Below are 12,230 nucleotides of genomic sequence, written 5' to 3' on the forward strand. Positions count from 1 at the left end.
AAGATTCATAAAACAGTTTGACATTTATACTGTATAAGCCCAATAAACTGTATGTAGCATAGTGATTGAAGATGCAAAGAAACCCAACTAAACTCCTGAGTAAACTATGAAACCATAGATGTTGGCCCGATCCCTACGAAGGCTCAGGAACAGGATATTGTTAATGGGGCTTGGCTCATTAAGAGTGTCAGCGATGACAAGCATTTGAACTCAGACAGGAAATGAGGCTCGCTGTCTAAAACGCTGTGAGCGTATATCCCTACAGCTTTGTCATAGTGATTGATGCTTTTCATTTGATCTACCAATCAGACCAGCACTAGCATGAATATGGTGATCCAATCCTTTGTCCCACCATAAAGCACTTTAATTAGCACAATGAGGCTCAGATTAATTAGACAGAAATGGCAGCATAACTGCCCAGATAATAACCGCATATGTAGGTTTAAGCAAGTCTTCAGCTAATGCAATATTGGAGTGCGTCTGAGCATGCATTATCTAAATATGCCCAGGTTACGCTTAATACCCGTGGATTGAGTGATTCGATTTCTATGGTCTGTTCAGTGTAGGGAATGGACAGCATGTTTGAAAGAATAAGCTGAAAACAAACCTCAGCACGCCGTCACACGTAAATGGACTATCAGCCCTGAATCACAAATAGCTTCAGATATTTAATCCTGAGATTTTATAAGTACAGGATTGTTGGACAGGTCAGAAGTGCTTAAGTGCATGAAAGCTTCAAGCACACGGTAGGGGAAAACAGAGTTATTCCCAGCCATGCTCAAACAGCATCAGGAGTGCGTTTAGTACATCATATCGACTGAACATTCAAATCTGACCTTTTCATCAGACATTGGTACATTTCTAAGGATCAAAATGCTGGATCAGGAGGTAAAGGTTCAGGAATACAAAATTAAAAGAATGCGCTATAAAACATTATGACTTGCAGCAATCAAAGCACAGAGATGACTTTGCTATAGCTGCGCTGTATTCCCCAGTCCGTCTGAACTTTTAGAAAACCCTCATGAGGGTACATCAGAACAGTGTATAAGGATAACTTTTTAAAAAATATATGGATGGGATCTACAAAGTCAGTCAAAGTCAAATTCTTAATGTTTCACAGATAACCTAAACTGGCAATTCCAAGCTAAACTCTTACAGAAAGAGAAAAAGAAAGGCAGATTAATGAGAGCATATGTAGGCAAGTTTATTTTTTTTTATTTTTTTTTTTATTTATATGATCTCTGAAAACATTGGCTGCAGTAACGTAGCTGTCTGAAGTTTTTTCCCTTTCTAGTCATTAAAATACTTTAACATTTGTTCCATTAAGTATTATAAGAGTGTGTGTAAGAAAGAGATGCTCTACATCTATTCAGCTGTGGACCCGTTTATAGGTGACAGTCTTTAGCATGGTGCACTGCCTCACCAGCCAAAATAAGCTGGTTCAGATATTTCCACTTTTCGAATATTGTCTTCATTTTTATTTAAAACATGTGATGGGAAAAGAAAACTCTAATTTGAACTCGGGTCGGTTGCATCAAAAGCTGACGCCACCTGCCTTGCTCGCCACACCACTGATTTTGTCAACATTTTTCTTTTTGTCTGGCGAAATCAGATAATGGTGGGCGGAGTTAGTGTAACTATCCTCTGCCAACGAGACGGGCTATTTGCACTTGGTGTAAATAGACACTCCACACCACATGTCCTCAAACTAACCACTTCTGAACAATGTAAAAAAAATGTAATAGTGTAAAACTATATAGGTGACAACATTCCATTACAATATACTGTTAAATAAATAAAAAATGTATCCGTTATAATGTCAAATCAGGTAAACATGTTCAATAAATGTGATACTATAAAATCAGCATATTAATTCCTTGACTTCAATATTCAATGAATCTAAAAGGATTCACAAACAATCATACTAAAGGTGTTGATTATGTAAAATTCTTACTCTTTAGATGCTGTTAATATGTTAATTTGTGTGTGTGTGTCTGTGCAAACATATGGAATTGTACTTGATCCACATTTGATGTATGAATACTAATGAGATCATGTTGGCACTTCGCTGTCACAGACACGCTTCATTTGCACGGTATCTCTCATTTGAACGCTCTCTGACTATTGCATCTGTGTAAAATCATAGATGCAATGCTATTTATTTACAAAAGTTGTCAAAGCCACATCATCTCATTGTCAAGAAATCCTTAAATTGGCCCAGAGTAGAATGAGATTAGATTATTTCAAGAAGGACTTTAGCGTCACTGCATTCTGTGTCCATTTTACTGCAAATCTGCACTGTCATCTATTAGAGAAACATACCGCAATGTGTGAAACACAAAGGTGTGGCACAGAAGAAAGTCATCTCAGCATGCAGGTTGGCCAGAAGCCTTTTTTTTTATTTTCATCAGAATCAATGACCTCAGTAGGAACGGCACATTGGTTTGCGCTTAGCACGGCATGCACTCAGATTTATTTATTTATTTTTGTCTGATGTTGTGTTTTTTGCATTCATCGTACGGTTCAAAATGTGGCCCAAGCATAGAGATACCTGGGCTGACTAAAGGCCTGCTGGAGACTTTTAATTTAAGAGGATAACTTTAGGTTGATGGTATTAGTATGACACAAGCTGATGTAATTCACAGAGCTTGTTCTCCAGAGCTCTCACGACCTTGTCAGCAGATCCCAGACATGTCAGAAGAGCTGCCTGGCTCTCTGAAAACTTATCTTCAGCAGAAAAGACAACAGGAATACATCGTGCTCTGGCAGACAATTAACTGCACTGTAACTTTCAGATGTAATATCAGACCTTTGCCTGATGCCATTTCTCATTTCTCTGAGGTGGTGGATCTGTTGGCAGCAAGTAGTGACTTAACCCCCTGATGAATTAGAATGTCAGTCTGCATTAAAAGTGAAAGCCAGTGATACCAGACATCAGGATATCCTCAGTTATGTAGGGCTGTGTCTAAAGATACAGTGATATAATGAATCCAGGGCTCAGAAAGATAGCTGGAGTAAATGTTGCGATGAAAACATCTCCCTTGGAACGTTAAGTTTTAAACTGGCGGCAATTGTTTTATGTCTTACTTGTTTGTGATATAAATTCAATTAGGAATTAATTCTCTCTAATTCTGCAAGAGACTGCCTTCAAAGTTAATTCAATGGGAAAAGATAAAATTGTTTCCTTTGCTGCACCATGATAAGCGTATTAATTATGTAATTGCAGAGGAATTATGCCAGTGATTAAAATGTTTACATTTTTTGCATGCTTGCTGTTGCTATTAAAATCTTTCCTATTACAGGGTCTTGGCAATTTCAGGACTCTATGTACACAATTTACATTCAGATTGTCCTTTTATTCTTATGCTAAATAGAATTAAAAAACATCGGGCAAGGGTTGGTTAATAACTGATTAGCATGTGTTTCCCATACAAGAACGTAACTCGCAGCTTAAAGGGATAATGAAATGAAAATTCTGTCATTAATAACTCACCCTCGTGTCGTTCCAAACCCTAAGACTTTAGTTTATCTTCGGAACACAAATAAAGATGTTTTGAATGAAATCTGAGAGCTTTATGTCCCTCCATTGACTGCTACGCAACTACCACTTTGTCGACTCAAAAGATTGAGTGTTTTAGTCCAAATTTTCTGAAGAGACTTGATTGCTTTATATGATGAACATATTTAATTTAGGCTTTTATTCACATGATATTAGCAGATGATCAACATTCAATATTCAATCAATATTCGCTTCACCTGTGACTGGTCATAATGTTTTGGCTCATCAGTGTAGGCAAATATAGGCAATATTTCATTATAGTATAGTAGATTTATTATAGTAATTGTTTAGGGCTCTTTTTCCATCTCCACCACCTTTTTGTTACAGCTCAGGATAGTAGTTCCTGTGAACAATTAAGGGCTGTTTACACGACACCGTTTTCAACTAAAAACGTAAAACTTTTTATGCGTTTTGGCCGCTCGTTTACACAACAACGGCGTTTTGGATGCCTGAAAACGCAAACTTTTGAAAACGGGTTTTAAAGTGCAAGTTTTTGAAAATGGTCTCCTTGTAAACAACAAAAACCAAATCTCTAAAGAGGATGACGTCATGCACATGCGTATTACGAAGAACTGAGCAGATTTCAAATCGCATACTTCCGGGTGGTCCTGCGCCAGCTGAGTAACTGCCATTAAGATTAATAAAAATACTAACAAACAGCTTTCTAGAGGTTTTATTTTGATCTCCTTAAATAAAACATTACTATTTTATGAAAATTAAGGGAAGCTCTAACAAACCTTTACCATTATTCAGTTTTACGTTTATTTCTTGTTACCATCTAGTTTTATTTCTGCATTGTCCACAAAAAGTTAAAAAAAAAAAAATTTTCAAAGTGCCAAGAACTTTCCACTTATGGCTACTTCTCTGGCTATTCTTCATTGTGGACCCAACAGTACGCTTCTGTGCACCACTTTGCAATTAGCACCTCTCTATTCCAGCTTTCAGCTAACTTAGCCTTCACTCTCCTCTCATAATGAATTTTCTTCTAAAAAGACCAGACTCTTATGCAAGCAACAGAGCACCTGCCAGCCCCATCTCAAGACAGCAGATGAGAGACACATCAGTGATGTGATAACAGGCAGACAGGCAAATTCATGGCATCTTTTGATTCTTGCAAACGCAATTAATTAAAGAACTGCGAGTACCGAGGTAGGCAATGGCACCAAGACAAAATAAATTGGAGTTTGGACCGAAGTCTTTCTTTTAATAAATATTCTAAGAGGCACGCAATTGTAAAGAATTGCTTTTCCATGCAGTTTAATAATAATTTCACAAAAATATTCACATAATAAAAAACTGTTCATTCAGTGAGGAAAATTATAGAGTGCACTTCATTTCAGTTAAAGCATAAATTCTCCCTTAGTGATGCATGAAATATTACAGTTTGCAACGAAAATGAAGTCTGGTGTCACCTTCAATAGAATTTTGTTTTTGTGAGTGCATTTTTGATGGATGTCTGGAAAGAAATACACGTTTGATTATGTAACATTGCATCAGGTTGTGATTGGTGCTATGCATTCAGACACACATTAAAGTTGTTTAGTGGGTGAAGCTCCATTGCACCGTATGCAAGATTAATGGCTTACTCTGGCCCTGAACCGCTAAGGCTAACAGAGACACCCTGGCCAGCAGCGCACCATTTATAAATCAAGCTAAATGGATCGATATTTTCAGGACTATGGAAGTAAAGTATGGCAACTCCTGCTTTAGGAAAGACCATAATGAATCGAGGATGAGTCTGAAACTCGAGGAAGCTGGTGGAAATTCGAGGTTATACTCTGACCCCTGTGTTCCATACAATAAGACGGTCAATAAAATTTCCATCTTTATTACAGTCTATAACTAAGATTTAAATTCTTAAGCCCTCACTAATCCTGTCTTATAGCTGTAATTCTCAATTTAATGGATGAACGCTGATGTAATCATGAAAAGTTCATTTATAGCTCTGCTTAAATACCATCTGAGGGAAAAAAAATATAAGGGATTTGTAAATGTAGCAAAAATCTCTATATTAACTAATGTGGATATCTTATATCTTTACATGTTTACTTGATCAATTATATAGAAAAGTACATTAGCAGGGAGCTTGTGTGTTAAATGTTTAACATACAGCATATGTTCCATATATGTTTGTGTGATTTTTGTTTTGTTTTGTTTGTAGGGCATTTCAACACAATCTCATGGGAATCTGTAACTATTTTACGTTTTGGCAAATTGCTGGCTAAATCCTATCATTACTTACTTTTCTTGTGAGATCAGGTTGGACCTTTCCACCACATCTACACCAGATGAGAGCAGTGTGACCCGAATAGCAAATAGAACCCATTATAATCAGTGATGCTGTACTGGATGTGGCACGATGCGACAACAAATTCCCAACAGTAAACTGATGCCCCATTCTATTTCTGACGTACTTCAAGCGTTCGTGCTACTTCTGACATAAAGAACAAATGGACTTGCAATGGTCGCTTTGTCTCATCCAGTGTAGACAGCCTCAAGCTTTAGACATGGTGTTTTAAAATTAGTCGAAATTTACAAATTTACGTTGCGATGTGACGGACATAGAAAAGAGAATGCAAGCTTGCAGTTTATTGTAAGAAAGGGGCGCGGTTTAAGCTGAAAAAATTACTGGAGACAGGAACCAGTTTAAGATGACAAAATGACTAGAGACAGGAACGGGTTTAAGATGACAAAATTATTGGAGAAAGGGGCGGGTTTAAGCTGACAAAAGTGGACAAAATGATTGGAGAAAGGGGCTGGTTTAAGCTGACAAAAGTGGACAAAATGATTGGAGAAAGGGGTGAGGTTTAAGTGGACAACATGATTGGAGAAAGGGGCAGGTTTAAGCTGACAGAAGTGGACAAAATTATTGGAGATAGGGGTGGGGTTTAAGTGGACAAAATGATTGGAGAAAGGGGCGGGGTTTAAGCTGACAAAAGTGGACAAAAGTATTGGAGAAAGGGGCGGGTTTAAGATGACAAAATGATTGGAGAAAGGGGTGGGGTTTAAGTGGACAACATGATTGGAGAAAGGGGTGGGGTTTAAGTGGACAACATGATTGGAGAAAGGGGTGGGGTTTAAGTGGACAACATGATTGGAGAAAGGGGTGGGGTTTAAGTGGACAAAATGATTGGAGAAAGGGGCGGGGTTTAAGCTGACAAAAGTGGACAAAAGTATTGGAGAAAGGGGCGGGTTTAAGCTGACAAAATGATTGGAGAAAGGGGTGGGGTTTAAGTGGAAAACATGATTGGAGAAAGGGGCGGGGTTTTAAGCTGACAAAAGTGGACAAAAGTATTGAGAAAGGGGTGGGTTTAAGTGGACAACATGATTGGAGAAAGGGGCGGGGTTTAAGTGGACAACATGATTGGAGAAAGGGGTGGAGTTTAAGTGGACAAAATGATTGGAGAAAGGGGCGGGGTTTAAGCTGACAAAAGTGGACAAAAGTATTGGAGAAAGGGGCGGGTTTAAGCTGACAAAATGATTGGAGAAAGGGGCGGGGTTTAAGCTGACCAAATGATTGGAGAAAGGGGTGGGGTTTAAGTGGACAACATGATTGGAGAAAGGGGTGGGGTTTAAGTGGACAAAATTATTGGAGAAAGGGGAGGATTAAAGCAGACAAAAGGTATGTTCAACTTCGGCTGCGGCTGGATGTAACCGATTGGAGAGAGTTGCCATTTGCAGTCGGGGAGAAAATGCTGCAAACAGAGAGGTGAAGTCGGACACTTTGTGCTTTGCGTAGTGACACTCGCGCTGTGATTGCATACTTTATCACAGCTGAAGTAAAATAAATGCAATATTTGTCAAATACAGACATTTCAGAGACATTTTCATTTAATACTTTATGTTCTGCTTATTACAGCGTAACTATGTGTACAAGAATAAAGTTCAACATAAGCCTGCACTATTTAAATGCCAATGTAGTGGGGTCTACGTTTTTTTTTATCCGTTTTATTTTGATAAACATGGCACAATATAATATTGCGACTACATGAAAAGAGATTTTACTGTTATAAAAATGCTGATTTGTGAGCAGTAGTGGAACTGAAGAGTGGAACTGAAGGTGTTTGAGTAAACACAAACACTCGTGATCGTTGTCATGCGGTGGATTCGGCCAATTGTGGAACAGTTGTGTCGTCATCAGAGCTTGTGCAGCTCCTCTGGAGAAGCTGCACAGAATGAATCAGCCGGCTGTTCTCGAATCGCTCTCGCGGTACTTTGATGCCATACGTCACAGTCACGTGGCGTCGGCGCTGTCTCAAGTCGGACAATATTTCTAAAATATTAGCCGTTTTGCTAACTTACACCAGTGAATAATGCTGTCCCCTCCCTCAAAAATCCCACCCTGGATTGACATGTTAGCTCTCAAAATGACTTAGCACTTCAGAGCGTTCTGACTAGCTAAACGGTAAAATCCTGCATTCAGATAGCAGTTATTCTGCCTAGGGCTCTCGCAGAAACTAGTGTGATTTCTCAAGACACCTGTTTCAGTGATATCTGTCAGCTGAGAGGGAAGTTTTCTGCGTTTCATTCCAAAACAATTGCTCACGGCACTATTAATACGCTAACTCCTACAACAACAGAATTGTGACCAAGTGGATATCACCTTATGTAGTTCATCAGGTCAAGTAAGAACAACTCTAAAGCTGGACTCGATGGTTTCTTGAAGAAAACTTGTGAAAATAACGACCTATTTCCCATGTCCCAGATTTGCCGAAGCCTTTCTCTCTGTTGTGCATCTGTAATGCAGGTGATGGTGATTTATGAGCAGAAGTAAAGGATGTGCCTGAGATTTGATAATTTCCCCATACCCTTCAGCATCACACTCACCGGGGAGATAAGAGACTGGAAATATTGGCTGCGAGTATTAAAACCTCTTGTGTGTGCTCTGATTATTTTGTCACTTTCTGTAACTGAATTCCTATTTGTCATGCTGAAGTCTACACTAATTTGAGGGGTGACCACATTCCACAAGCTATCTTACTTTTTCCTCACAAGGCTGTGAAAAGAAAATAGCAGTGCTATAGTTTCATCAATTAAATATAATACATTTGAACATGTTCTCTCAGGAAATGTGTGTGTGATTGCAAGGTGATTGCAAGATGGTTGCTTAAGTCAAAAGAGTGGTTCATCCTTCAGTGCATGTCTATAGAATTTTTTTTCCCTTATTTTATTGTTTGTCAAATGTCAGACTGCTTGGAAAACCAATAGCACACCCCAACAATTTGATGTATCATTCATGTCTGCAGGGACATAGCAGTTGCATGCTGCTGCATGTTGCATTGAATTGTAACACTTTTTTTTTTACTGTTGTTTTGCACATATTAACCAAGGGTGCCAATATTAGTGTAGGTGGCTTAAGTGAAAAGCCACCATTGTGAACCTTTCCTATGCTGTTCATTCATTTTGATTAATAATTCTGTTTTCACAGGGGCCTTATGCCGAGGACTCTGGACAGCCAAATCACCATGGAGAAAACACCGAGTTACTTTGTGACACGGGAGGCACCGCGACGCATCTCAAACATGTCTCGTGAAACGAAGCTGATTGTTGTAGTGCGAAACCCGGTAACAAGGGCGATCTCCGACTACACGCAGACCCTGTCGAAGAAGCCCGACATCCCCTCTTTTGAGGACCTAGCATTCATGAACAGGAGTCAAGGCATCGTGGACACCTCCTGGAATGCCATCCGCATAGGCATGTACATCCTACACCTGGAGAACTGGCTGCAATACTTCCGTCTGTCACAGATTCATTTCGTCAGCGGGGAGCGGCTCATCACGGATCCGGCCGGAGAGCTGGGCCGGGTGCAAGACTTCCTGGGGCTCAAACGCATCATCACAGACAAGCACTTCTACTTCAACCGAACGAAAGGCTTCCCGTGCCTGAAGAAGCCGGAAAGCAGCAGCCAGCCCCGCTGTCTGGGCAAGTCCAAGGGCAGAACTCACGTTCAGATTGACCGAGAAGTTATTGAGCAGCTTAGAGAATTTTATAGGCCATTCAATGTGAAATTTTATGAAATGGTGGGTCATGACTTCAGATGGGACTGAGGAGGACCTTGGTGAAACCAGCCTCTATCTTCTGATGATGAGTCCACCTTCAAGGGATTGTTCACCCAAAAATTAAAATTCGGTCATCATTTACTCACCCTAATGTCGTTCCAAACCTGTATTACTTTCTTTCTTGAGTGGAGCAAAAAAGAAAATATTGAAGAAGAATGTGCTGGGTACTGTTTTGTCATTTCATATAAAGTCATATGAACAACTTTTATAATACTTTTATTGTGTTTGTGCACCCTTTTTAAAGTTTGAAATCTCTCTCTATATATACACTATATAACTTGTATTTATATTTACACTACCAATTCAAAAGTTTGGGATCAGTATGTTTAAAAAAAAAATTAAAATTATACTTTTATTTAGCAAGGATGCATTCAGTTGATCAAAAGTGACAATAAAGACATTTACAATGTTACAAAAGATTTCTATTTCAAATAAATGTTCTTTTGAACTTTCTATTCATCTAAGAATCCTGAAAAAAATGTGTCACCGTTTCCACAAAAATATTAAGCAGCCCAACTGTTTTCAACATTGATAACAATAAATGTTTCTTGAGCAGCAAATCATCATATTAGAATGATGTCTGACTGATCATGTGACACTGAAGACTGGAGTAATGATGCTGAAAATTCAGCTTTGACATCACTATACATCATTATGATGGAAACAGTTATTTTAAATTGTAATAATATTTCACAAAATTACTATTTTTCTCTATTTCAGATTTTAAAAAAAGCAGCCTTGGTGGGCATAAAAGTCATCTTTCAAAAACTTTAAAAATAATTGTACTGACCACAAACTTTTGAATGGTGGTACAGTTTTAAACAGGTTTGGACGGTGAATAAATGATGACATTTCATTTTTGGTTGAACTATACACTTAAATCAGTTTGTGGGACAAAAGGAAACAGAACACCTCAAACTGATTAAGACCCAGTGCTCTTAATATATTAAAAAGACAAAATATGGGCAAACAACAAAGTTGTATGTACTGTAGCTCAAGAGACTTTGCCTTTGACATGAAATGCTTTAATACATTTAGAACTCACGCAAGCTCATTAAACGAACAGATTAAGTGAGAAGCTGTTGTTCAGTGTCACAGCGTTTGGTATGCACAGCATTTGTTTCATTCATCACCATCCTGTTACTGTTTAAAACAATCAACCAAGTCAATCATCTTGATATGAAATAGAAACCCATAAAGCATACAGTGACTGCTGAGGTGTGTCATTACGTTTATCTCACGAAATGTAATACAAAAAAAAACAAAACAAATTAAACAAATCCTAAAGAACCAAATTCACTTTCATCCTCACTGCAATACGCGAAGTTGCTTCAAGTTCTGTACATGCAATGAGAACAACTACCTCTGTGTTTAATTTTATTTATTTATTTATGGATATTTCTTAAGGCCAATAGAGAAACTGGTTCAACAGATTTAAGGGGTCATGACATGATTTTTTTTTATTTTAATGTGTTCCTTGAGGTTCGCTTATAATGTTCATAAAAGTTTTTTTGCACAAAACTAATAATATCAAGTATATATATATATGCGGAAACAATATTGTTTTCAAACTTCAATCTGACCCTCTGTCTGAAATTATCTGTTTTTAAGGGGAGGCTTCTTTAAGGCTTGTCAGTAAACAGCCACTGTTTTGATTGCCTAAAGTCATTGCATAGGAAACCATATAAACACCCAGTCACGATTGCATGTGTATGTTTTGAAAACATCATCATCTACAGACAAAGCATTATGAAATCATTTACTTGTGTGATGCAGCTGCTGTCAGATCCAGTACAGGTGGCTGCTTCATCTTTCAACAAATGCTTCTTTGCAAACACTCCATTACAATGTGCGTCATTTAAAAAACTAAATACTCAGAACAAACATAATCCTCCAACGTGACATTAAAATAAACCATTCACTGGTTTCAGATGCTGGGACCCTTCTTAAATCTCTACAGAGAAACAAACAAGCTGTTTAAACTGAACATACCTTTACGGTTCAATTCACTCTTCCATTTGTCCTGCTGTCGGCAGACTCAAGTACGTGGACTATGTCAGAAACTGAATGTGCATCTGTATGCTGTGTCCAGTGTAGACAGCATCAGTGATTATAATGGGTTCCATTTGCTTTTGATGCGACACTCGCATCCAGTGTGGGCCAATACCAGCTGTTAAGCGTCTGAACGCCAGTGGGCGGGGCCTATTGTGCGATGATGTATCAGAGCAAGGCAGTCATATGCAAATGTGTTTGCCCGTGTGACATAACAGATCCCGCAATATCAAAAAAGCTGTTATTGGAGCTTGATTAAATAAATACGGTTGATAATGAGGAGGACGTTTTAAGATATGAAACTTGAAGGGTGTTTTAATGTTACAACGACCTATTAAATGTCAAAAGATCAAGGCAAATTTGATTTCTCATGTCATGACCCCTTTAAATATCTTTTCATTGGTCATTTTGATGCACAATTCAAACAGAAGGAAGAGGTAATTCAGCGCATGACTGTCTATGGTAAAAAGTAAAAATAGGATTTTCTTGCTCTTTTGATGCACCATGTAAACAAACTCTAACATTCAACGCTCAGCTCTCTCCCCAGTCATTCAGTAATC

General features: G+C 38.4%; 1 protein-coding gene across 1 annotated transcript in view; it reads left to right on the forward strand.

The window, feature by feature from the left end:
- hs3st2 (heparan sulfate (glucosamine) 3-O-sulfotransferase 2) overlaps nt 1–11,125 on the forward strand; it is a 31,215-nt gene extending 20,090 nt beyond the window's left edge. Inside the window, exon 2 of the mRNA XM_084089618.1 lies at nt 8,988–11,125. Within this exon, the coding sequence (XP_083945744.1) occupies nt 8,988–9,606 (619 nt within the window). The 3' untranslated portion in view covers nt 9,607–11,125. The remainder of the gene's footprint in view (nt 1–8,987) is intronic.
- The last annotated feature ends 1,105 nt before the right edge of the window (nt 11,126–12,230 follow it).

Source organism: Abramis brama (assembly GCF_963993115.1).
Source record: "Abramis brama genome assembly, chromosome: 1".
In the NCBI taxonomy this organism is placed as follows: domain Eukaryota; kingdom Metazoa; phylum Chordata; class Actinopteri; order Cypriniformes; family Leuciscidae; genus Abramis; species Abramis brama.